This window comes from Salmo salar, chromosome ssa07 (genome assembly GCF_905237065.1).
Source record: "Salmo salar chromosome ssa07, Ssal_v3.1, whole genome shotgun sequence".
In the NCBI taxonomy this organism is placed as follows: domain Eukaryota; kingdom Metazoa; phylum Chordata; class Actinopteri; order Salmoniformes; family Salmonidae; genus Salmo; species Salmo salar.
Window position 1 is genome coordinate 41,801,203 of NC_059448.1, and position 27,712 is coordinate 41,828,914.

Here is a 27,712-nt window from a genome sequence, read left to right on the forward strand (position 1 = left end):
GTGCAACTCAATATTAGGAAGGTGTTCCTGTTTTGTACACTATGTGTATAGTATTGCTGTGCGCAGGCCCTGTCATTCTGCCGCCCTAGGCAAGATATATTCTGCAATACCCCCATCGAAACTAGAATAGTCCCAGTAAGCAAAACGTCTAAAAGATGTATTTTCCCAGATGTTGAAGTTATGTTCATTTTCAGTTCTGAATTAAAGTTGAAAAGATGTCTTGAGTAGAGTACATTAGAGTAAAGTAGGGTACAATACAGTACATTATACTTGCACTGTTGTACTTTACTGTACTGAACTACCATTTACTGTACTCTAATGTATTGTTCACTGCTGTGCTGTTCAAACTTGTGAAACATAGATGTCTATGATTGGTTCAGATTTAGTCCGGTCTGTAGATGTTGAAATCAAATCCGGACCGCACAAAAAAAAGACGGACAGTCTGGACAGGACCAAAACAAGACATCTGCGTCGGTCCGTGCTTACTGGGGTGTAGCCTACAGTGTGGACCTGCAATGGAATTTTATGAATGCCCATCCATGTGGTAGGTCCACCGTTTGTACTCGAGGCAGTTGCATTGACTTTATTAGTCCTGATTCCTGTAACTAATCATTTTGGCCATTTAAGCTCTGAATATAATCTATCCTGAGCCTATTTGCAATGAGAATCAATACGTTTACACAGCTGGAAATGGAGAAGTATTTAATTTTTCACTATGATTATCGTCAAAAAATGTACGGATACAAACTTGAAACCACTGATTATCATGACAATTTAGCCCAAGGGGTAAAACTCCTGGACAGCAGCTGTGAGTATCCTAATTTTCCATTCCATATTGTCCATTTTACTTTGATCTGTCCTGTATTTAGGATATTATGTTTGTTAACATGCCATATTTACATCAAAGTGCATTTTTATTTGATTGGGCCCCATTTAGGTTAAACTATTTGATCGGAGAAACGTGCATGATGTGAAGTGTCTGCCTCATTACATTGTCATACATCTCATCTCCAGCCTGTAGGCTACAGAAAAGGCCATATACACTTTCCACCATAGACTATAGACCCTCTTCCAGTACACAACACACTGACGTCACGCAAAGATGCATGCAACTCTTGGCAGCAGTAAGAAAGCCATGCCATCTGCGACCATTCAACAAAGCCTAGATTAACGTTTTTATTACTTCTAAACAAAATAACCTTTTTTGCGGTCTCTCACGCTTACAATGATGTTTTGATTCTTGCTTGAACAGTCAGTAAGTTTATATTTTTGGTTGTGATCTTTGTAAAATAACTATTTTGGATGCAGCAGTCGTTAGCTAGAATGCTAATGCTCATTGATATAGGCTGTAGCAAAAGCTAGCCAAAGAGCCATTTTAATGGTTGAAGTTGAAGTGTTTTTTAAGTATAATGCAGTTGATTTGCGATGATGACACAAACATTATATTAAGCAGGACATTCATAAGAGCCTTAGTCAAATTCTAATCCAAAACTAGTGTGAAATGCACTCATAAGCAACATGCAAATAGAGGCTTTTTTTGGAGGCAATGTGCAATCACAGAAAGGTGTCTATTGGCTACATGGTTTATGTTATGCCTCGTTTACATTGTGACGTTTTTCAGTACACGGACAAGTGTAGTGTTTGTTACGCAAGATGGAGGAGAGCCTGTCTTTCATCAGAGATCACATTTATTTTGGAAGATTGCAAAATATTACCTTTTCATTCAAGACAGGATAAATATATTGTTTCAGGTGATAATGAAACATGTTTGTTACTTTATCCTCAACTTGTTTCTGCAACTTTACAGCAAGTCAAACTAGCTTGCACTGCAGAGTAGCTTGCTAGCTAGCTAAAAGCTAGGCTAGGCTGAAGATAACAATGATGTAGCTAGTGACCTCCACCTAGTAATTATAATCCGAAATCAAATGTCATTACCATCCCAATAAACGGGAGGCAATAGTCATATAATATAATTTTATTAACAGCCAATGTGTATTATTTAACATTATTATTAAAATAGCACTCACTTATAGGAATGGGTAGTTGTTTACAAGTTGCTAGCTATCCCATAAAGCCATCACCAAAAAACACATATTTCAATCTTCTTGTGGTTTGGTAACTTCCTGTTCTTTGACGGACTCTGTCTCGACTGAAGACCTCTCAAATGTATAAACATTATAAAGCAGCCAATGCAGCATCCGTGCATGACATCCAGCACAACATAACGGAGTGCTTATGGGCATAGCCATGGGCAAAGGCTCGGGAAGAAAAAAAATAGTATAATAATAAATAAATGTAATACATAAAAATATATAGTGCACTGGGCCTTTACTAGTTCTGTATTAGCGGAACAATTCAGGTGTGACTGAAATTGATGAATCCACTCATTTGAAGGGGTGACCACCTACTTTTGGTCATGCAGTGTATATATGAAGTATTTGCCGCCTTTTCAATTCTTTTCAATTAGGTTCTTTCAAAACCTAATATTAGACAATGGGAACCAATGGAAACCTAAGTGAACAAATAACACAACGACATACTCACTTAATTTATTTAATAAACAAAGTTATGCAACACCCAATGCCCCTGTGTGAAAAATAAATTGCCCCTTACACTCAATAACTGGTTGTGCCACCTTTAGCTGCAATGACTTCCTGTAGTTGTTGATCAGTTTCTCACTTCACTGTGGAGGAAGTTTGGCCCACTCTTCCTGCTCGTTTCAAGTCATGCCATAACATCTAAATTGGGATTAGATCTGGGCTTTGATTAGGCCATTCCAAAACTTCAAATGTATTCTTTTTTAGTCATTTTCAAATAGACTTGATTGTGTGTTTTGGATCATTGTCTTGCTGCATGACCCAGCTGCGCATCAGTTTCAGCTCACAGACGGCCTGACATTCTCCTGTAGAATTATCTGATACAGTGCATAATTCATGGTTCCTGAGGCAGCAAAGCATCCCCAAACCATCACACTACCACCACCATGCTTGACCGTTGGTATGAGGTTCTTACTGTGGAATGCAGTGTTTGGTTTTTGCCAGGTATAATGGGACCCATGTCGTCCAAAAAATTATACTTTTGAATCATCTGTCCATAGAACATTCTTCCAAGAGTCTTGATGATCTGTCCAGGTGCTTTTTAGCAAACTTGAGTCAACATTTTGGACGACATGTGTCCCATTATGCCTGGCGAAAACCAAACACTGCATTCCACCTTCCTCCTGGCTATAAATTGACTATCACTCCTGCCCTACTGGACTATATTACTGTCCCATATGTCTTAACCCCATGTATTGACCCTTTACTATCTCTTGCCTCCCCCACCACCCTCCAGCTCTCATGTTCGCTTCATGTTGGTTTTGTTTTTGTGTGTACTGTCTGTATGCTGTGATGTCTGTTTCTCTGTTGTTGATTTTTCTGTTGTTGCTTGTTTATTTCTGTAATGATTTTCTTTTTACACTGTTTGAAAGCGGATATGTGATAAGTACTAATGCCAAAATAACATGCAAAACAACAGTACCAGTCAAAAGATTGGACATACCTACTCATTCAAGGGTTTTTCTTTATTTTTACTATTTTCTACATTGTAGAATAATAGTGACGACATCATAACTATGAAATAAGACATATGGAATATATTTTAGATTTTTCAAAGTAGCCACCCTTTTCCTTGATGACAGCTTTGCACACTCTTGGCATTCTCTCAACCAGCTTCATGAGGTACTCACCTGGAATGCATTTCAATTAACAGGTGTGCCTTGTTAAAAGTTAATTTGTAGAATTTCTTTCCTTCTTAATGTGTTTGAGCTAATCAGTTGTGTTGTGACAATGTAGGGGTGGTATACAGAAGATAGCCTTATTTGGTAAAATACCAAGTCCTTATTATGACAAGAACAGCTCAAATAAGCAAAGAGAAATGACAGTCCATCATTACTTTAAGACATGAAGGTCAGTCAATCCAGAAAATTTCAAGAACTTTGAAAGTGCAGTCGCAAAAAGCATACTCAGTACTGTAGGCCTACCTGTATAATGTCTAGGACAGGCTGAGGGTACTCCAGAACAGTAGTAATACTCAGTGCTGTAGGCCTACCATCAGACCAATCTCATCTGGTTCTGCCCCCTGACTCACCAGATAGATACACCGCCTCCTGGAGGGGGGGGGGTTGGAGGCAGGGGGAGAGAGGGGGTAGAGATGATGAGAGGAGGGAGGGGGAGAGGAGGTGGAGAGAATCAAGAGGAAAGGGTAAATGGTTAGTCATTTAATCAAAAGGTAAAATGACACCAATGAGGGAAATATTCACAGCCCAAACTAAACCAGTATGGTGCTATATTTAGCAATCATTTACCAAACTGTATATCTCTTTCCAAATCTTGTCTTTCTCAATGTCTTTCTTTTAGCGTCTCCTACTGTCTGTGACAGAGACTTGCCCTACAGTAGCCTAGGACAAGAGATTTCACAGCTATGCCAACCTCACACCCCAAATGATCTAGTTGGCTTCCCAGTAGCACTGGGCACTGACCACATTCAAATAAAATAGGAATTTCAAGGTATTCCAGCAGTTTGCTTTACTGGTATTGGCTTCATGTGAGGCTTGTGAAGTAATGTCCCACAAAATGAATGCCTGTCTGCCATAACCATGTCTAATACTGGTCATCTCCAGCACCACCCCCAACAATCTCAATTGCGATAAGGGTCTAAAATTATAAAGCCTTCTACTTTCATATCACATCAAAAATAATTGTACAAATGCTAAATATATTTACTGTACACCGTTTTAAAGAGAAATTTCAAAAAGGTTCAACTGCATTATCTCTAGCACCACCCCAACATCAACATGGAAATTGCACGTTTCTATGTTTTGTAGTAAAAATGATAGCGGAAGATAACCAACGCCTACTCATAAGTGGTTAAAATCACACAATGCACACTGATGTAATTGGAAACACTTATCGTCCTCCAAACTGTTGATTTTACGTGCATTTTACATTTACTGTACTTTACGCCGCATGTCTTGATGATGAAATGTTATACTCCGTATACATTCAGTGGCCTGATAAGAATATTCCTGGAAAATGTGGTGTAGGTGCAACATAAGACAAAAACATGACAAGGGTTTGAGAGAGAAGACACACCTCTCCAGTGTGCACATTTCCTAAGTAATTTCAAAGCGCCTTCATGACTCAAAGAGTCTTAAACTAGAAGGTGCTTTTTTTGACCTCCTAGCTGTGCCGTCGAGGAACTAGAGCAAGCACACTTGTAGTAGAAGGGCAGAGCCTGAGGTCTGACATCCTGTACAGCATGTTACTATACTGCCACAATGCTCCAATTTAGGCGTTTATCAGTGCCCAAATCAGCCATTTTCAACCCGTATACAGGTATGAGTGTAAAGGGCTACATGCAACAACAAAACATTATTTATAAAAAGCAATTTATTAATATGGTTTTTGAACACTATCATTTCTTTACAAGCATGATTGCTGTATTTTTAATTTATGGCTTTAGCCAATCAGCATTTTTCAACGAGTTCAAAGCACTTGAATAAATCCAACTGGTATTTACGATTTCATAACTGGTAAATTCCAACCTCCCACTTGGTTACGAACACAGTATTACAAGACCCAACTCCTAAACCTTAACCAATCTCAATTCCAAACCCTCCCCCCATGTGCCTGTTAGTTGGCATTGATAGGAGTGTTGAGGAGAGCCTTCTTCCCCGACCTATCTGAAACGGGTGAGCTCATACAAAGACTACACAGTGGACCTTTAAGGCACACTTACAGAGAAAAGAGTCAGGCTTGGCAGTTCAACTCTGCCATTGTGTCAGCATTTTTGTAGTGTTCACATAACAAACCTCACTGAACAGTTACATTGTATTTTTTATGTTTGGGCAAAGATCGCTGGGAAATATGCAAATACAGTCCAATGCCAGGCTAGTCCTTTTTGGCCACTAAACATGTTTCACTTATTTCACTGGCCATTCTGAAGCCTTTCTATTAATTGTCTTCAGGTAAAGATCAAAATAACATGAACACAAGCAGCTGCCATGGGACATTGTCTTTCTAAAGCAACTATAGACCTACACCAGTGGCGGTCGGTGCTGTTTAAGATTAGGGAGGACAGTCATTCATATTCAATTCAATCAGCTCAATCTAGCCTACGAATTAAAGTTTATAGCGTAAGTGCACACGTCGAGAGACAAATTGGAGTAATCAAGGTGACAGACAGTAACACATTGAATACCGCCTTGCACACTCTTTCCTACATCTACTGTAACTGATCTACGGTGTAATCATTAGGCCAAACAGTTGCAAGCAAGAGTTTCTATTGGACAAATTAATGTAGATTTATCACCGTTTCTTTTTTCAACAGAAATCGGCCGAGTGAATACACCCCTGATCACCCGCACACACATAGTAGCCACATACGAACAGCATCATCACTTTGCTCGTTGTATAATTCCTTCTCGCATCTATGCGCTCTCCTCTTCTCACCTTTTCCCTTCGCTCGTAGAGTTCAGTGCACAACACAACAGCTGTCTGTGACCACACGAAAAAACCTTTCCAAGCCAAACCTTCATACCATAACCGCTAACCGTTACACACAGCCTACATCATTGTCACCATATTAGCTAACGTCATAGTTAACATAGCTACTGGAACTAACACATTTGTAAACCTGCTACAATCACACAGTACAGTGTACAGCAAGCAGTTAAGCAGTTACACCGGCAGGACCCGATGGCAATAAATTAATAAAACCAAAAGCTTACCTTGACTTGGAAGAGTTCCAGTGTTGGATAGCCTTAGCCAGCTACTTAGCATAAATAGCATTCCTCTCTGTTTGAGCCGGGTATTTGAGTAGGCTAAATCAGCCAGCTGCATTAGCTAAGTAAGCTAAGTAAGGGAAAGTGAAAAATATACAACAAAATATAGCTACAGGGCCTTCGGAAAGTATTCAGACCCCTTGAATTTTTCCACATTTTGTTACGTTACAGCCTTATTCTAAAATGGATTTAAAAAATAAAAAATCCTCATCAATCTACACACTACCCCATAATGACAAAGCAATGCACTGTAGCTCTCTCTCTGCTGCTTCTGTTCAAAACTGTTCAACTATTGTCTTTCTCTCTCTTTGAGTCAACTACTCACCACATTTTATGCACTGCAGTGCTAGCTAGCTTGATTAAGCTTTCAATACTAGATTCATTCTCTGATCCTTTGATTGGGTGGACAACATGTCAGTTCATGCTGCAAGAGCTCTGATAGGTTGGAGGACGTCCTCCGGACGTTGTCAAAATTACTGTGTAAGTTTATGGAAGGGGACTAGAACCATGAGCCTCCTAGATTTTGCATGGAAGTCAATGTACCCAGTGGAGGATGGAAAATAGCTGTTCTCTGGCTACACCATGGTGCTACCCCAGAGAGTGCTGTTGAGGCTACTGACCATTGCATATCAGTGTGTTTTAATCAGTTATTTGGTGACTTCAATATTTTTAGTATAGTTTTATCTAAAAATGATAACTTTTTAATTGTTAACTATTTTTATTTTTATGAAATTGACTGAGTAGGATGGTCCTCTCCTCCCTCCTCTGAGGAGCCTCCACTGATACACCGAAGACCCTGCATTCTGAAGCCTACACCATGCTGCATCTCAGGGTAGTGTGGGTGATGCATAGCATCAACACATGCCAATATTGTTAACCTGACTTGGGATATGTGACAATCCATATGTCGCTTCAGCCAATCACATCAGTTGCAAATTGATGTAATTGGATGCGCTCATGTGATGCGCGCGCCCCCTCCTCAGCATCAGCATCAGCATCAGCTCCAGTTCGCTGTGGGAAGAGGAATGCCTTCAAGCATACATGAAGCATTCAAGATGATGCAGGTAGGCCTGTTGTTCTTGGAAGATCTAATCAACAGATTAGGTTTTTCAATATACGTGAATGGTATCATGAGCCTATGGAATGCTCCGGGTGTTAGCCTATAGGCTCAAATCTGTTAATAATGAAGTTCGACTGGTCACAGTAATAAATAGCAGGCAGGTGAAACAAATATAGATCTGAATAGAATATATTAGAATTGAATAGACATGAATAGAATGCATCGCTCTCATGTGTTACCGATGCAGAATGTGGGGGCGTGCCTCCACCTAAAATAAGGCTCAGCCCCCTTATGCGGATTGGCCAGACCAGCCCTGTTCTAGTATCGGGAAGATTATGGCAAGTCAGCGCTCCGGCGATTCTCAATACATAACTGTCTCTTTGTACGTTACACAAGAGTAGGCTGAGTAGTGTGTGCTAGTTTGAGCCGTCCTCTTTCGGGAACTGTTGTTGACATTCAGTAATGAATGGAACTTGTCAATGACTCCAAGGGTAAACATTTTGGAGTGATTATTACAAGCGCATTACCCAAACTTCTAGGTCCTCGCCAAGGATTGTCTACCCGGGATGTTCGACCTAACGAAGGAATGGAATCTGTCATTCGCCGGCTGCGGGTTCCTGGGGATCTATCACATCGGAGTGGCCAGCTGCCTGTTGGAACAAGCGCCCTATCTCATCAAAGGTGCCACCAAGATTTACGGGGCTTCGGCCGGTGCCCTAACCGCCTCGGTGCTCGCCAGCCAGGCATCCATAGGTAGGCATCCTACACTGGCCCCTTGAGTTCACCACATCCTGTCATCAGCGGAATGCCTGGATGGGGACTTTCACGCAAAAGGGGCAGACTGGTAGCCTAGGCCTCTCGTTCATGTGTTTAGGCAACTTTAGATTAGCAACTAAATTACCTTTCAATAATAATCACTTGTGGCCTTGATACATGGGGTAAAATGATTTAAACAATGCTTAAAACTTTGCTCTTATGTAATAGATAGGTGGTTATATTGGGGTTCCTTTGTAGCTCAGTATAGAGCATGGCGCTTGTAATGCCAGCGTAGTGGGTTCAATTCCCGGGTCAACACAGACATAAAATGTATTCACACATGACTGTAAGTCTCTTTGGATAAAACCATCTGCTAAATGGCATGTATTATTTTCATGTAATAAACTACAAATTATGCATAATTACATGGTCAGAGACAAATGCCTGCCTGTGTATAAATATGGTAGCCTACCATTGATAAATACCATATGAGTCAGTTATAGGACTTTTGGCCTTTTGGTCCTCTGGATCAGAGGCCTCCCAATGGTACTGATTGATCTCGCTGACTAAGGGAAAACCCAATCACGATTAAGAGCAAATATGCCCCTTTGTGACAAAGAACGTGACATAGAAAGCTCTTAGCTGAGTCTCTGTGTGATACCATGCCTCTTTCACTTTCTTTTAAGCCCGATAACCTTATAGTGAAGAGACATAGGACTGAGGCACTTAGTAAGTGTTCCAATTGTGTCCTGTCTAAATGAGAGAGAGAGAGAGAGAGAGAGAGAGAGAGAGAATAATAGAGGGAGACTTACTGAGTGAACAGTCAATAAAGGGGTCATTAAGAGTCAAAGGAAAGTACTGGATTGTTGTGAAAATTGCCTGAAGAAAGAAACAGGTTGCCGTTCATGACCTCAGTTTTTATAGAGTTACGTTTTTCACTGTCACTCAGTGAGTCCCACGTGTTCCACTGATAAGACTACCTCGGTATTTTCCGAATCACCTGATTTTCTTTACTAGAACTCTGTCTGTGAGCATAAAAGTCTTTAGATCCATTCCATCCAAGTGTAGATAAGATGAACACACATAACTAGCTCAGTACAGGTGCAGGGCAGTAAATAAGGGAAACCGGTGGAGATTTGGTTTTTGTGAGCTACGGTTCACTGTTTAGTTCCGTCGGGAATCAATCTTCCTTTGAATAGAAAACATTATCCAATTCCTCCCAATGGAAGGCCCTAACACAACTAACAGACTGTCTCTCCGTCCCTCCCCTCCTCTAGCTAAGTGCTGTGAGGATGTGATTGAGACGGCCAAGGAGGCCCGGAAGCGTAACCTGGGTCCCCTCCACCCCTCCTTCAACCTGGTCAAGGTCATCAGGTCGGGCCTGGAGCGTGACCTGCCCGCCGACGCTCACACACTCGCCTCCGGGAGGCTGTGTGTGTCACTCACTCGCGTGTCTGATGGACAAAACGTCATCGTGTCCGAGTTCAAGTCCAAGGAGGAGCTCATCCAGGTCAGTGTCCTCACTCAACCCACCTGGGCTGCTATTCACAAAACATATCAGAGTAGGAGTACTGATCTAGGATCGGTTTTGCCACTTAAATCATAATGGATTGGAGTTGGGACCTGATCGTAGATCAGCACTCCTACTATGAAAAAACATTGTGAATATGGGCCCTGATGAGAGTTTTTCCATATCCCATACATATCCCAGAAATATTTGTCCTTTCAGCTACTGGCCTTGCCATTGACTGTGTACATTAGTTGTATGAAGTGTAAACTGGGTTGGACTGTGTAACATCTCTCTCTCTGATGTGTCTACAGGCACTGCTGTGTAGCTGTTTCATCCCCATATACTGTGGCCTGATCCCCCCATCCTTCCAAGGAGTAGTAAGTCCCCAAGGCCCAAATGCCTCAACTGCTTTCTTAAGTTTCCTTGAACACTGTTTCCTTATTTTCTACGAAAAATCAGCAAATGTTGGACTGAGTTTATTATGGTCTTTAAGATGCCTTTATTGCTCAGGTCATAGTCATAAGGAGGCTATAGGTTCAAGTGTTGCACAATGTTTCTGTTCGTGTGTATGTCTTGTCTGTCTGTCGGTCTGTGCATACACTCTGGTACTTGTCCATTTGTCAATCTACCTTACCCTAGTAGCTAATCAGCCCGTGGACCATTTTCCTTGGCAGGCCAGTGGTGTATTATATACTTCCAGACTGGCTTCTGGACTCAGCAGATTGGGACCAGAGTCCAGGGTGGCTCCATTCTAAACTGAGTCACTAGGACATAGGAGCACAGTCCTCCAAAACATCAACTTGTCACGTTCGTCGTAAAGATGGGACCAAGGTGCAGCGGGAATGTGTATGCTCATCTTCTTGTTTATTGAGAAGAAAACGAAACACTTAATCAAAACAACAACGACGAAAAAACAGTCCTGTGAGACACACAGCTACAAATGGAACAACTTCCCACAAAAACCTATGAAAAAACACCCCTACTAAATAGGACCTTCAATTAGAGGCAACGAGAAACAGCTGCGTCCAATTGAAGGTCAAACCAAAAACTAAGCATAGAAATAGATAAACTAGACACAGACATAAAAATAGACTAACATAGAACATTGCCCAAAAAACCCCAAAACACATAAAACAAACACCCCCTGCCACTTCCTGACCAAACTACAAAAGAAATAACCCCTTTACTGGTCAGGACGTGACACAACTACCACATATCACTTACCTATTTATGCAGCTTTTTCTCTAGTATATTTCACTGTTATCTGCTCTTGTTATTCTTGAGGGCATATAGCTGCTATCTGAGCATGTCCCTGGCTCAGTGCCAAAGTATGCATCCATAGAACATATGCAGAACACACTAGATTGTACAATTTTTATTTTATTTTATTTCACCTTTATTTAACCAGGTAGGCAAGTTGAGAACAAGTTCTCATTTACAACTGCGACCTGGCCAAGATAAAGCAAAGCAGTTCGACACATATAACAACACAGAGTTACACATGGAGTAAAACAGACATACAGTCAATTATACAGTAGAAAACTAAGTCTATATACAATGTGAGCAAATGAGGTGAGATAAGGGAGGTAAAGGCAATAAATAGGCCATGGTGGCGAAGTAAATACAATATAGCAATTAAAACACTGGAATGGTAGATTTGACAGTAGATGAGTGTGCAAAGTAGAAATACTGGGGTGCAAAGGAGCAAAATAAATAAATACAGTAGGGGAAGAGGTAGTTGTTTGGGCTATTTATAGATGGGCTATGTACAGGTGAAGTGATCTGTGAGCTACTTTGACAGCTGGTGCTTAAAGCTAGTGAGGGAGATAAATGTTTCCAGTTTCAAAGATTTTTGCAGTTCGTTCCAATCATTGGCAGCAGAGAACTGGAAAGAGAGGCGGCCAAAGGAGGAATTGGCTTTGGGGGTGACCAGTGAGATATACCTGCTGGAGCGCGTGCTACGGGTGGGTGCAGCTATGGTGACCAGTGAGCTGAGATAAGGCGGGACTTTACCTAGCAGGGTCTTGTAGATGACCTGGAGCCAGTGGGTTTGGCGACGAGTATGAAGCGAGTATAGGCTATAGTTGGTGTGTCCTATAGCCGGGTGAGTCAGGTCAGGTTCACAGATAGCTATTTAGATATCCTGTTTAAACTCCTCCACCCCCGCCCAGTCTCTCTCTCTCTCTCTGGTTGTCTGCTGTACATTGTGTACCATTCTTTCTCAGGGGAAGTACGGGCTCAGAGCCACGTCTACATTGTGACTTAACACATTAACACTCATATCTGTCGTATGCCCTATCTCTCTGTATATATGTATGCCCCATCTCTCTATATAGATGTATGCCCCATCTCTCTATATAGATGTATGTCCCATCTCTCTATATAGATGTATGCCCCATCTCTCTATATAGATGTATGCCCCATCTCTCTATATAGATGTATGCCCCATCTCTCTATATAGATGTATGCCCCATCTCTCTATATAGATGTATGCCCCATCTCTCTCTATATATGTATGCCCCATCTCTCTATATAGATGTATGCCCCATCTCTCTTTATAGATGTATGCCCCATCTCTCTATATAGATGTATGCCCCATCTCTCTATATAGATGTATGCCCCATATCTCTTTATAGATGTATGCCCCATCTCTCTATATAGATGTATGCCCCATCTCTCTTTATAGATGTATGCCCCATCTCTCTATATAGATGTATGCCCCATCTCTCTTTATAGATGTATGCCCCATCTCTCTATATAGATGTATGCCCCATCTCTCTTTATAGATGTATGCCCCATCTCTCTCTATATATGTATGTCCCATCTCTCTCTATATATGTATGTCCCATATATAGATGTATGCCCCATCTCTCTATATATATGTATGTCCCATCTCTCTCTATATATGTATGTCCCATCTCTCTCTATATATGTATGTCCCATATATATATGTATGCCCCATCTCTCTATATATATGTATGTCCCATCTCTCTCTAAATATGTATGTCCCATCTCTCTCTATATATGTATGTCCCATATATAGATGTATGCCCCATCTCTCTATATAGATGTATGCCCCATCTCTCTATATAGATGTATGTCCCATCTCTCTCTATATATGTATGTCCCATCTCTCTATATAGATGTATGTCCCATCTCTCTATATAGATGTATGCCCCATCTCTCTTTATAGATGTATGCCCCATCTCTCTATATAGATGTATGTCCCATCTCTCTCTATAGATGTATAAGCCATCTCTCTATAAAGATGTATAACCCATCTCTATATAGATATATGCCCCATCTCTCTATATAGATGTATGCCCCATCTCTCTATATAGATGTATAAGCCATCTCTCTATATAGATGTATAAGCCATCTCTCTATATAGATGTATAACCCATCTCTATATAGATATATGTCCCATCTCTCTATATAGATGTATGCCCTATACTAGGCATATTGTGACAAATAGGTCATGAACAGTCATGAATGGGACATTGTCTTTCAATCATGAATGGATTTTGAGAAGCATATCTGAGTGCATGACGTTGAACTTTCTAACAGTTGACTGAGCATGCACTTTTTCATAATACTGTACATACTATTTATTTCAAAGTTCCTTGTGAAGGTGATGCAGTTTCATTTAAACTAGATTTCATCACTGGACTACATTCTCGTAACAGTTGGTTTTGACACTCTGATAAAGGAAATATAGTGCATTCTTTGCCCTCAGCCCTGAACTCTCTTTGCCAATCTCACTGCCAAATCGAGTCTTAATCTGGCTTTGGAACTGGCACTGATATCTTTTTCCCCCCTCAGATGTTCTAAGCCTTTTACACTGGAAAACTATGAATTCGTTTAGAGATATTAGAGGGTAGCATCTGAACTTGAAATGGAGCTGCATCGGGTAATTACATAAGACTGGTGTAAAAATGTATTAATTCTCCAAATAGTGATGTCAGATCGTTTGGTCATGAGTTGGCAGTGTGGAGAAGCTGGCTGATGGGAAATCTTGCACTGACACGCCTAATATGCCCTCAAGAGGGGAATGTTTCCTTGAATATGTCGTATCGTATCATATTAGATTTCAGTGATAACCGAGTTGGGTTATAAATCACATATTTCTTAGCAGAAGATAGGCGGAGGAAGTCAACAACAAATATTTTAAATATATAAATAGAGATTTAGAACAGCCATCGCTGTCAGCCCTGAGACGTCCGGACTACAGTATGCCTGGGGTGTTGTTCTGTGGAGAGGCTGTGGTCCTGTAAATAGTCAAACAGATACGGGTTGTTTATAGATGTTTATAGGTCCAATAATACCCAATTATTCTCAATTTCTCTCTCTCTCCCTCCTCCCTCTCTCCCCCTCTTCTCTCTCCAGCGTTATGTGGATGGGGGGATCAGTGACAACCTTCCACAGTCAGAGCTGAAGAACACCATCAGCATCTCTCCGTTCTCGGGCGAAAGCGACATCTGTCCCCGGGACACCTCCTTCAACTTCCACGAGCTTCGTTTCACCAACACCTCCATCCAGATTAACCTGGGCAATATGTACCGCCTCAGCAAAGCCCTGTTTCCCCCAGAACCCAAGGTAGGACGACCGCTATGACTGCTTACCAATGCGTTATGCATAGCCCCGGGAAGACGTATGAAGTCCTTTATGTAGGCCCTGTCCCCGAAGGTAGGATGGAGGATCAGTATGCCCTTTAGTCCCATTCATCAGATGGGTTGTTTATGACTACTTGTAAATAAATGCCTTATGTATGGGTTATGTGTTATGAAATCCTTATTTAGGTACCCTTGAAACATTCTATACATTTCTGTAGGAGAGCGTAGTAGTCTGGTATTGGAGACTGGACCCCTGACCTCCCACAATCCTATTCCCTGATTGTATAACCCCAACTCCCCTATTTCACCCCCTACCCTGTCTCCTCTTTGGACTCTGCCTCCTACCCTTATCCCCCATACTTCTTATCTGAACTTTGCCCTCCCCTGTCCCTCCCTAACTCCACAGTGATCAATACTGACAGGACATTATTGGCTTTTGTCCTTGTTGAATTGCATTTCCTGTATTGCTCATTCTTCTTCACTGTCTGGATAATAACATGGGAGTCAACTTTTAGTGTAAGGTGAACTTTGCCCTCTTTAAGGTTGATCTGTGTCTCTTGGTTCAGTTTTCGCTGCGTTATTATTGTTGCTGCAATCCAAGATCTGACACTCTCTTTTCCCTCCATGTGTGTCTGGAATGTTGTGTTTTCTCGAATTTGGGGATTATGCCAAATCCCACTGACAGAGCCATGTGCAGAGGCCCTACTTAGAAAAGGAAGTGTGTGTTTTTCTTGACTCTGCCACCTTGGACATAGTGTTTACACATGACATGCACAGACACACACATAGAAAACTCCACCCTACCTTTTCCCTCACGTGTAATAGTGTTTAACCTACCCTGATTAAATTCACACATACTGTTGGTCATGCCACTGTGACGTTAGCTGTATTCAGACATGACCACAGTTTCTGGCTAGATACTTCTCTCCCTGTTGCTTTGTTGTTGTAGGAACACAGAATAAGGAGTAGCCAGAGAACAGAGAGAACTCTGCCACGTTGACCTTTAACCCCTAGTCAAACACTTCCTGGATTGTTGTCCATTCACAAATACAGGAGCCAGTTGCACAGGAGGGTTGTGGCTGATATAAGTCATTCCCCTCTGTTTTATGTGGTTATATACAACTGTACTTGTGTAATACGGTTATTAACTGTCAGCGATAACATGATTGCTAATCAGTCAGTGGCAGTGATAGTTAGAACTAATCACATAATGTGAGATCATGCTCTGTATCGTGTGTGGATGGGTATATCTGAGTCAAAATGATCCTGTGATATGATTATGAGTATGTCTTATATTTATTCAATCTATCTCTTGGTTATGATCCCCTACCTCAATAGGTATGATCTATGTGTTTTCTTTGACAGGTCATGGCAGAGATATGTCAGAGTGGCTACAAGGACGCCCTTCGCTTTCTTGAGGAGAACCGTGAGTATTACTATGTTGCCTTTGACAGTAGTAGTGGGCTGTGCTAAGATCATAAGCTACTGTGATATACAGTACATGCAGTGAGCATCAATGATGTACAGGGTTCAACATGAAGTATGGAGTAAACCTGCACTTATTTATGGGGTAATATTTTTGTGTTGTGTTGCAAAGATGATGAATGTGTTGTTTATGATGTCAGATCTGCTGAAGCTGGAGTGTCCGACTGCCGGCCCCAACCCATCAGAAGCCATACACACCTGCTGCTGCAAGCCCATCGCCATGGAAACCACTAAGGACTGGATGCTCCGGCGGCTCCGCCTCCTGAGGAAGCGGCACTGGTGGCTGGACGAGCAGATTGTTGACAACCTGCCGACCCAAATCAAAAAAGGTAGATAGGAGGTTAACCTAGACTCGGATCTTTTCGCTCAAAGCTGTTAGAAACTGTTGTTATCTAGTTATAACACTGACATTAACGTTGTGTTGTCACTGCGCTGTTGTCAGTGACGTGTGGTTGTTGCGTGTCTCTGAAAGTCTTCTGAGGCTGTGCCCGTGTCAGCGAAGTGTGACATATTGTGTCTCTATGACTGTAGTGTTCTGTGAGGCGTGCCAGCAGAAGCCTGGTCTGTATGCTAAGGTGTCTGATATGCTACCGGTCAGAGTGGCCTCCTACATGCTCCTGCCCTGCACACTACCTGTGGTATCAGCCTACTCAGTGGGCAAGAGGTAAGACTACATCCAACTCCACCAGTGCTACCTACCACAAACTAACAAGCCCTCAATGAACTCAATGCGGTCACAGTAGCTCAAACAGCAACCAAGGATGACAACACTAATGCAAACAAATCAGCCACTAAACCCTGAACTAGCCTTTAGCATAACTCTCCTTTAACATACAGCAGCCAATACCTTCAAACTAGCCCTGACAGCAGCCACTGACAACAAAGTAGTCTTTAAAGCAGTCATTAACCCACATCACCAAAAATAACACTGTGGATGCAAACAAACTAGGAATACAAACAGGTTTCCTACTAAACACAATCAATTTGAATGTGCTGCACAGGGCCGCCACCTAGTGGGCAAGTCAATCCACCACAGGAATTCTTGAGAACATGCCCCCACAGTGGTACATCACAGTACATTGACTCTCTGTGTTGTCCCTCTCCTGTGCTCCAGGTTTGTGGAATGGATCCCAGAGGTGCCTGCAGACATGCGTTGGCTAGCTGGGGTGGCTGGGGATGTGGCTGGGAGCGTGTACAGACATGCCTGGAGAGGATCGCCAGCAGACATAACCAGGTGAGAGACATGGAGTTACTACTACTGGGTTATATTATGGGTGGATGGAGTCTACTTGTAGATTTGGATGTCTGTCATACAGTATGAATAAAGTCTAATGGCCTTGTGTGTTTTTATTTTTACAGTGATGGTTCCCTGAGGAATTGCATGAGCCTGCCCCCACCCCTGGAAAGTGACGGACACAGGGAGAGAAACGGTCACCTCGCCAGGTTCGCTCTCTCTGCTCTTGACCTCCAAAGCCAATACTGGAACATCCCCACCGCCCCCTCTTCCGACTGCCCCACCAGCCCCCTCATGCCCAGCCCCTCCCCACGACAGATCTGCTTCTTTGTTGGCTCGCAGGACGAGACTGACTGACAGTCCCATCCACCAATGAGAGGACACTGTGACTTTGTTTTAAAAGATGATAGGACAGTCCAGCTCAAGATCCCTCCCACAGGGCCTGTCTATATGCTATAGGAACTGTGAAGGGTGGTTTGGGATGGACAAAAGATGGTAATGTGATCGAATAGCTTTGAGATTCAGAACTGTTGCTATAGACACACTAATGACTCAATCATGTCTTTTGATCACTCCACCATCCATGTTTTATTCTATTGTACACATTGGAAAACAATTTACCAGCTCACCACCAAAGACCTCTGCAAGTGAATTATTTTTTGGAATTACACATTTTGTAACTAACTATGTCTAGTTTTTCCAGATAACTTGTTGTCACTACAACTCTACTTACCTACCTATCTATAGGAAGGAGCTATAGGATGACCGGCTCATTGTAATGGCTGGAATAGAATGTATGGAACGATATCAAACACATCAAACATATGGAAACCATGTTTGACTTCGTTCCATTAATTCCATTCCAGCCAATATAATGAGCCTGTCGTCATAAAGCTCCTCCCACCAGCCTCCTTTGTTACTGTCGTGGAATATTGCCTCAAAAATATAACACTCTTACAAGAACTTGTGAATTCAATGTAGGCTTTAATACAAAGTAGCAAAGCCGAGCTTTGCTCTTATACACATACAGCATATGGGTACATCCCATATGTAAATGCAGTTACTAGCCTTAGTCCTTCTGCCACCATTATCTTTTAGTCCGAGTTCTTTGCTTGTTTACGCCCAGTAACGCCCATCTCTGCTTCTGGTTAGGTTATAATGGTGGCAGGGCCCCTTATGTCATACAAAAAATAATATATTTATTGTATACTTATATTTCACCTGTTGGTCATTTTACCACCATCCTCCTTCCTGTGTCCTTCTGACATTAGTATGTCTGACTGTCATAAATGTACTTATGGCCCTGACTTAATGCATCCAATGGTTGTGTCCAGCTGCCATAAATGTACTTATAGCCTCAGCTAATATATGTCCAGATGCAACCAATGTACTTATAGCCTCAGCTAATGTATGTCCAGATGCAACCAATGTAACCATTGTTCTTGTGTTTCCTTAACATAGCAGTTGTACCTAGTTACATTACATTAACATAGCAGTTGCACCTAGCTACATAACATTAACTCCCACACTACCTACCTACCGACAGTACACAAGAGGTTGGTAGCACCTTAATTGGGGGGATGGGCTCGTGGTAATGGCTGGAGCGGAATTAGGGGAATGGTATGAAATACATCAAACACATGGTTTCCATGTATTTGGTGCCATTCCATTATTATGAGCTGTTCTTCCCTCAGCAGCCTCCTTTGCTACAGTACCTACTTACCTGTGTTCAGTTAGATGTAGAATTCATTCCTCATTCCTAACGGACTGTTGACTTGAGTTGACGTTGACTTCCTTGACTATGAGCTGTGTGTTTTCCTGACTACTATTAGACAGGACCCTTGAACTAACTATGAACTATTTTGATGAGCTGTTATGTCAAGAAAATTGAGTTACAAAACCATGATGCATCTGCAAAAATCATTCTGAGGACTAAGATATCTAGTTTTTGGGAAAGTTTCTTATTTTAAATACATTTGACATTTTTGCCAGAATTCTGTACATTTTTACAGCAAATTCTCTTTATGAAAATCCATTCGGATTAAATTCTCGGGTAATTATTTTTTTTTAATCTTTAGAAAAACGAATTTATATAAATAAAACACAAAATATTTGCTGTAGTTTGTCCATACATCATAAAAATGGTATACTAGTCTAGGTTCACATTAAACTATACTATTTATAATTAAAGTTCAAGTAACAGACACATCTCAACATCAACTGTTCAGAGGAGACTGCATGAGTCAGGCCTTCATGGTCGAGTTGCGGGAAAGAAACCACTACTAAAGGACACCAATAAGAAGAAATTTGCTTGGGCCAAGAAACACGAGCAATGGACCGGTGGAAATCTGTCCTTCGATCGGATGAGTCCAAATTTGAGATTTTTGGTTCCAACCGCTGTGTCTTTGTGAGACGCAGAATAGGTGAACAGATGATCTCTGCATATGTGGTTCCCACCATGAAGCATGGAGGAGGAGGTGTGATAGTGCTTTGCTGGTGGCACTGTCAGTGTTTTATTTAGAATTCAAGGCACACTTAACCAGCATTGCTACCACAGCATTCTGCAGCGATACACCATCCCATCTGGTTTGCGCTTAGTGGGACTATCATTTGTTTTTCAACAGGACAATGACCCAAAACACACCTCCAGGCTGTGTAAGGGCTATTTGACCAGGAAGCAGAGTGATGGAGTGCTGCATCAGATGACCTGGCCTCCACAATCACATGACCTCAACTCAATTGAGATGGTTTGGGATGAGATGGACCGCAGATTGAAGGAAAAGCAGCCAAGTGCTCAGCATATGTGGGAACTCCTTCAAGACTGTTGGAAAAGCATTCCAGGTGACTACCTCATGAAGCTGGTTGAGAGAATGCCAAGAGTTTGCAAAGCTGTCAAGGCAAAGGTTGGCTACTTTGAAGAATCAAAAATATTTAATATATTTTGATTTGTTTAACACTTTTTTGCTTACTACATGATTCCATGTGTTATTTCATAGTTTTGATGTCTTCACTAATATTCTACAATGTAGAAAATAGTAGAAATAAAGAAAAACCCCTGAATGAGTAGGTGTGTCCAAACTTTTGACTGGTACTGTATGTGTAACACTGAAAACCTCTGCCTACTTGTTCCTTTACTGTTGTTATTGCTCAGTTGGCCCTTGTTTTAATAACAAAGCACAAGAATGGTTTTTATGATGTGACATTCTGTGTTTAAATATACTGTAACTGTTAAAATCCTATTGTGGTGCTTCATCATTATGGAAACTGTTGTAGCAGGCTCAAGGGTGTGGGGTTTCCACGCCACCAAGTTCAATAACAAAACAGGCACCAGTAGCACAAACAGAACGCAAATGGGAAGTTTATTAACCTGTTAGGGCTAGGGGGCAGTATTGACACGGCCGGATAAAAAACGTACCCGATTTAATCTGGTTACTACTCCTGCCCAGTAACTAGAATATGCATATAATTATTGGCTTTGGATAGAAAACACCCTAAAGTTTCTAAAACTGTTTGAATGGTGTCTGTGAGTATAACAGAACTCATATGGCAGGCAAAAACCTGAGAAGATTCCAAACAGGAAGCGCCCTCTCTGACAAGTTGTTGTTCATCTTGGCTCTTTTTATTGAAGACTGAGAATCTTTGCCGTAACGTGACATTTCCTACGGCTCCCATAGGCTCTCAGAACCCGGGAAAAAGCTGAATGATATCGAGGCAGCCTCTGGCTGAAACACATTATCGCGTTTGGATAGTGGCTGGTCAGAGTACTCTGAGACTCTATTTTATCTAGACTTTATTTTCTCTCTCTTTGTACGTATACAGGCTTTCCCGGTCGGAATAGTATCGCTTTTTTACGAGAAAAATGGCATAAAAATTTATTTTAAACACGGTTGACATGCTTCGAAGTACGGTAATGGAATATTTAGAAATGTTTTGTCACGAAATGCGCCATGCTCGCCACCCTAATTTACCCTTTCGGATAGTGTCTTGAACGCACAAACAAAACGCCGCTGTTTGGATATAACAATGGATTATTTGGGACCAAACCAACATTTGTTATTGAAGTAGCAGTCCTGGGAGTGCATTCTGACGAAGAACACCAAAGGTAATCAAACTTTTCTAATAGTAAATCGGAGTTTGGTGAAGGCTAAACTTGCTGGGTGTCTAAATAGCTAGCCCTGTGATGCCGGGCTATGTACTGAGAATATTGCAAAATGTGCTTTCACCGAAAAGCTATTTTAAAATCGGACATATCGAGTGCATAGACGAGTTCTGTATCTATAATTCTTAAAATAATTGTTATGTTTTTTGTGAACGTTTATCGTGAGTAATTTAGTAAATTCACCGGCAGTGTTCGGTGGGAATGCTAGTCACATGCTAGTCACATGCTAATGTAAAAAGCTGGTTTTTGTGAACTTGATTGAACAAAACATGCATGTATTGTATAACATAATGTCCTAGGGTTGTCATCTGATGAAGATCATCAAAGGTTAGTGCTGCATTTAGCTGTGGTTTGGGTTTATGTGACATTATATGCTAGCTTGAAAAATGGGTGTCTGATTATTTCTGGCTGGGTACTCTGCTGACATAATCTAATGTTTTGCTTTCGTTGTAAAGCCTTTTTGAAATCGGACAGTGTGGTTAGATTAACGAGAGTCTTGTCTTTAAAATGGTGTTAAATAGTCATATGTTTGAAAAATTGAAGTTTTTGCATTTTTGAGGTATTTGAATAACGCGCCACGGGATTACACTGGCTGTTGAGTAGGTGGGACGCAAGTCCCACCTAGCCCATAGAGGTTAATTACATTTTAATAACAGGGTTAAGTTAAGGGTTTTGGTACACTGCGGAAGAGGGGGAAATGCACCAATCACCTCACAGTCCACAAGCCGTTCTCGTTGTCCGTTCCGTTTTCCAGGGGTAATCCTTACACTCGGGTCCTTAGCCAATCCAGTCCGGTACAGAAGGTCACAATGGGTAATCACACCGCTATTGCTATTGCTATTGCTATTGCTATTGCTATTGCTATTGCTATTGCTATTGCTATTGCTATTGCTATTGCTATTGCTATTGCTATTGCTTCACGCCTCCTCTGCCCCTTTGTGCAGGCTGCTCCCTCCTTTATCCCCAAGCACTCCCTGGCTTAACGAACTACAGCTTCGCCTCGTTGGGGCAGGAAGTCCATATAAGGCTCGGGGGTGGAACCAGCGAGCTGCCAGATATCTCCCCTCAATAACCACTCCCCTCACCTCTCCCTGCCGTCTGCCACACTGTGTGTAATAAGTGTTTTCAATATTGCCACAGTATGTACTGTATATTGTTGTACTCTCTGTGGAAGTGAAAACTGAAAACATTGGGTCAATTGCATCCAACATTGAGCACCGTCTCAACATGAGGTGATCTCTCATTAAACAATCAATATGCGCTAAGATCACCCCCACACTGATCTCAATTACAACCCACTATTGGCCACCATATTACCACTCCGTAAAGCTGTGTTTACTTTAAGTACTGGTTGCTGACAACATTTTTCAAGACTATTTAGCCCTCTGGTGAGTATTATCTTCGGTATAAATTAAACCTTACAATTGAGCAGACTAAGCACCGATTTAACAATTTAAAAATCTTTCCGTACAAATTGTTTGGATTCGGGCTAAACTTTGAACATTGAGATATTAAATACATGATAGATCAGAAGCCTAGAATATAAGGAGTGAAAGAGACTGGGTTTTATGTCAGAAGTGAATTGTTTTCTGTAGAAAGACAGATGGCCTTCGAATGTGCTGGGTGGACGGGAGGAGATCACAGGACAGCTATAGGGGAAGCGGATGGACATCTGTGGATTAGAGAAAGGAGGGGTTGAGGTCAGGAGGTCAGGTCAGAACCCCTGAAGGGAGTAATAAGGGTTTATTATCCTGTTACCCTCTTCCTGTTGAACCGTAAAATGTACGGATTGGAGAGAAGGAGGATTGTCCAAAGTGGGGTATATATACTTGAGATGGTGAGAATTTTTTTTGTCTGAATTACAGCTGTATCGACTCTTTGGGAAGAATTAACCTTGGTTAAGCTTCTCTAGTGTCTGTGAGTTATATACTCTGAAAAAATAAGAACCTAACAAATTGAAATTAGGTTTTTCCTCGTTTAACACAGAGAATATCCTGTGGCAGTTTACTCTACACATGTTATGAATGTAAAACGTGTCTTAATAGAGTGTCCACATCTAAAACTGGTAACTTAATCAAGCCAATCATGATTGAGTTTATATAATCTATGTTTTCATTAAATTATAGTCTAATCAAGGTAGGTCAAATGACAAATTTGACATACTAATGTGACATTCTAATGTGGCCCAAACATAGACATCTATAATGTTATCACAACACAAGGCGAGACCCAGATGCAGACACAGGAGGCAGATGGTTTGAGCTCTGGTATTTATTATAATCCAAGGTATAGACAAAAGGCAGGTCGGGGACAGGCAAGTGTTCATAACGGTACCCCTCGAGGTCAGGGGCAGGCAGGCGGGCTCAGAGTCAGGACAAGCAAGGGTCAAGACCAGGAGGACGAGAAAAAGAGAGACTGTGGAAAACAGGAGCTGAGAGAAAAACACTGGTTGACTTGGCAAACAAGACCAACTGGCATAGACAGACAAAAAACACAGGTATAAATACCCAGGGGATAAGTGGGGAAGATGAGCGACACCTGGAGGGGGGTCGAGACAAGCACAAGGACAGGTGGAACAGATCAGGGTGTGACAGTACACCCCCCCCCCAGGGGTGCCACCTGGCGTCCTACCTGGGTGCATACCTGGTTGACCGGGGTGCCGGCGGTGGAAGTCGGCGATGAGGGCTGGGTCCAGGATGTCTCTAGCGGGGACCCAGCACCTCTCTTCCGGGCCATAACCCTCCCAGTCAACCAGGTGTTGGAAACCCCTGCCCCGCGGTCGAACATGCGGGAGGCGTCTCACCGTGTAGGCCGGGTGGCCATCGATGACATGGGGCAGAGGGGTGGGCCTGGAAACAGAAGAAAGGGCTGTGAGACATGAGCTTAATCCTAGACACATGGAACGTAGGGTGAATACGGAGTGTACGGGGTAACGAAAGATGAACAGCAGTGGAACTAAGTACTCTAGAGATGGGGAAAGGGCCAATGAAATGGGGGGAAAGTTTGTGGGACTCCACCCGAAGAGGCAGGTCCCGTGTGGATAGCCATACCCTCTACCCAATGAGATAGCGAGGAGCTGGAGTCTGGCGGCAGTCTGCTTGTTGACAATACCTGGAGTTGGTCTTGAGAAGCGCCACCCGGGCTCTTCTCCAGGTACACCGACAGAGACGGACGAACATCTGAGCCGAGGGTATTTGTATTTATTTATTATGGATCCCCATTAGCTGCCAAAGCAGCAGCTACTCTTCCTGGTTCCGGGAAGAGCGGAGGCTGATACCCCATGGAGCACTCGAAAGGGGAGAGTCCCGTGGCCGAACAGGGAAGAGTGTTCTGGGCATACTCCACCTAGACCAGTTGTCGGCTCAAGGTAGTGGGGTTGGTCGAGACGAGGCATCTTAAGGTTGTTTCCAGGTCTTGGTTTGCTCGCTCCGACTGGCCGTTGGATTGGGGATGGAATCCGGAGGACTGCACCATAAGCTGGGCCGTCTCTTTGGCAGAGGGTAGTTTGGGGAGAGGGATGAAATGGAAAACCATTCCACTATTGTCAGAATGACGGTGTTGCCATCAGATGGAGGGAGCCCACTGACAAAGTCCAGGGAGATATGGGACCAGGAACGATGAGGGACAGGTAGTGGCTGATGGAGGCTGGACAGGGGCTTGCTGCAGAGTCTTATTCTGAGCACAAACGGTGCATGCGGCGACGAAGGCAGAGGCGTCAGGAACCATTGTGGGCCACCAGAAACGTTGTCGGAGGAATGCCAGGGTTCGACGGGAACCTGGATGACAGGTAAACCTGGAGGAATGAGCCCATTCCAGGACCCGGGACCGGACTGAATTAGGGATGAACAATCGGTTAGCCGAGCCACGTCCAGGGGCAGGCTTGGAACATTGTGCCTTGCGAACCAAGGTCTCAATACCCCAGCCCACAGAAGCCGCAAGGCCTGAGGTAGGGAGGATGGTCTCGGAGTCAGAGGATGTGGCAGCGGGACTGTATAGGCGAGAGAGGGCGTCAGATTTAACATTCTTGGACCCTGGGCGATAGGAAATAGTGAAGTTGGACCTGGTGAATAACAGAGCCCACCGGGCCTGTCTGGAGTTAAGGTGCTTGGCTGTGCGGAGATATTCCAAATTCTTGTGGTCGTCCAAACCAGAAACGGAAGTTCTGCTTCTTCCAGCCAATGTCTCCACTCCTCCAGTGCCATCTTGACCGCCAGGAGTTCTCGGTTACCCACGTCGTAGTTTCTTTCTGCAGAGTTGAGACGATGGGACAGGAAGCACAGAGATGGAGATTTTGGTCCTGGGCGGATTGCTGGGACAGGATAGCCCCCACTCCAACGTCAGAAGCATCGACCTCAACCACAAACTGACGGGACATGTCCGGATGGACGAGGATGGGGGCTGTAGTGAACCGATGCTTCAGGTCCACAAGGGATCTGTCAATAGCTGGGGACCATGTGAACGGTACCTTGGGAGAGGTGAGTGCACAGAGGGGGGCTGCCAGGGTGCTGTATCCCTTGAATGAAACGGTGGTAGAAATTGGCAAACCCCAGGAAACATTGTAGCTGCACCCTGGACCTAGGTTGGGTCCAATCCACTACCGCTTTCACCTTTTCCGGGTCCATCTGGACATGTCCTTCAGCGATGACATAGCCCAGAAAGGAGAGGGTAGAACGATGGAACTTGCACTTCTCCGCTTTCACAAATAACTGGTTCTCCAGGAGGCACTGAAGGACTTGTCAAACATGGAGGACGTGTTCTTGAGCAGAACGGGAAAAGAAACAGGATGGGCGACACCTGCAGGGGGGTGGAGACAAGCACAAGGACAGGTGAAACAGATTAGGGTGTGACAAATGTACTGTATTGTACTTTACTCTAATGTACAGTAAACTCATGTAGAGTAAAGTATAGTTCAATACAGGAAAGTAGAGTATAGTTCAGTACCGTACTGAACTATACTCTAATGTACTGTTCTGAACTATACTGCACTATACTGAACTATAGACCTAATCTACTTTGTTGTACTGTATATAGCAATATGAAAGAGAGCTCCAAACCTCTGCCAATAACAGCTCGTTTTCCCATTCCCACTCCCAGACAGTCCTAGCAAAATTCCTGCTTGAGAAATTGCTCCCTCTAAGGAGCTATTTCTGTATCTTTTTGACCATTTTAATTGAAAACAAATCACAGTAAATGACTTAATTGTTACCCAGAAATGATTTGAAATGAACTTTATTTGCGCTAAATACATTTAAGTTGTATTGAAGTTGTGTTCTTGTATTTTACATTTACATTTTAGTCATTTAGCAGACACTCTTATGCAGAGCGACTTTGTGAGTGCATATATCTTCATACTTTGAAATAGTACTATAAAATGAGAACTAAGTGTACTTCCACATGCTAAAATTACCACACTTAAAGTGTAGCCTACTTGTAAGACATTATTTGAGATGCGCTCTATACACACAATGTATTGGTAGCGTTGACATGGAGAGCTATTGGCAAATATGAAGTAAGTGAGTTATTAATGTTACTAGCATATTCCATGTACACTAAACATGCACTTGAACTATGGTGTAATCTTTCTGTACCTCAATATAGACTTTCATTCAACTTTGTTTTTTGTCTTTTATTTCAGTGCATTTATATGGTGTTGAAGTACATTACATTGTAATATATTTGTTGTTATACTAAATCACATTTTTATAGGGTATGAATAACATGTTTGTGACATTAACAAACTTCTGTTGCATTTGAGAATAACTTTCAGGTACATTTTAATTGTGTATAAAGTACACCTCAAATAATGTCTTACAAGTCCTGTAGAAAACTCCCACTTTCCCCTCTACTCTGGAGGGTAGCCTGCCCCTTATTGGCCTCCTAACACCTCCATCAAACCTAATAAAAAAAAAACAATAACGACCATTCCTTTAAAGCACGTGTCAAACTAATTCCATGGAGGGCAGAATGTTTTTCGATCCTCCCTTGTACTTGATTGATGAATTAAGGTAATTAATTAGTAAAGAACTCCCTCCACTGGTTGTCTAGGTTTTAAGTGAAAGGAAAAAAACTAAA

At 42.4% G+C, this 27,712-nt stretch overlaps 2 protein-coding genes across 11 annotated transcripts in view; one reads left to right on the forward strand and one right to left on the reverse strand.

Annotated features, from left to right (window-relative positions):
* Positions 1-8,242: 8,242 nt before the first annotated feature.
* On the forward strand, positions 8,243-19,601 carry LOC106609320 (patatin-like phospholipase domain-containing protein 2). Its single transcript, XM_014207999.2, has 9 exons — positions 8,243-8,636; positions 9,917-10,149; positions 10,461-10,526; positions 14,536-14,745; positions 16,128-16,188; positions 16,388-16,576; positions 16,779-16,911; positions 17,362-17,481; positions 17,607-19,601. Exons 1-9 carry the CDS (start codon positions 8,450-8,452, stop codon positions 17,836-17,838), a joined length of 1,431 nt encoding a protein of 476 aa, XP_014063474.2. The 5' UTR covers positions 8,243-8,449; the 3' UTR covers positions 17,839-19,601.
* A 4,294-nt stretch (positions 19,602-23,895) lies between these two features.
* Positions 23,896-27,712, reverse strand: part of LOC106609317 (tubulin--tyrosine ligase-like protein 12) — a 39,769-nt gene continuing 35,952 nt past the window's right edge. For 6 of the 10 annotated variants that reach the window (XR_006770641.1, XR_006770647.1, XR_001329678.2 and 3 more), the window contains exon 5: positions 23,896-26,434. Coding sequence is in view for 2 of the 10 variants with exons in the window: in XM_045721998.1 (XP_045577954.1) it covers positions 26,276-26,434 (159 nt within the window). In the remaining 8 variants the exon portion in view is untranslated. The remainder of the gene's footprint in view (positions 26,435-27,712) is intronic. The other 4 variants (XR_006770650.1, XM_045721999.1, XR_006770649.1 and 1 more) reach the window with 3 other exon arrangements.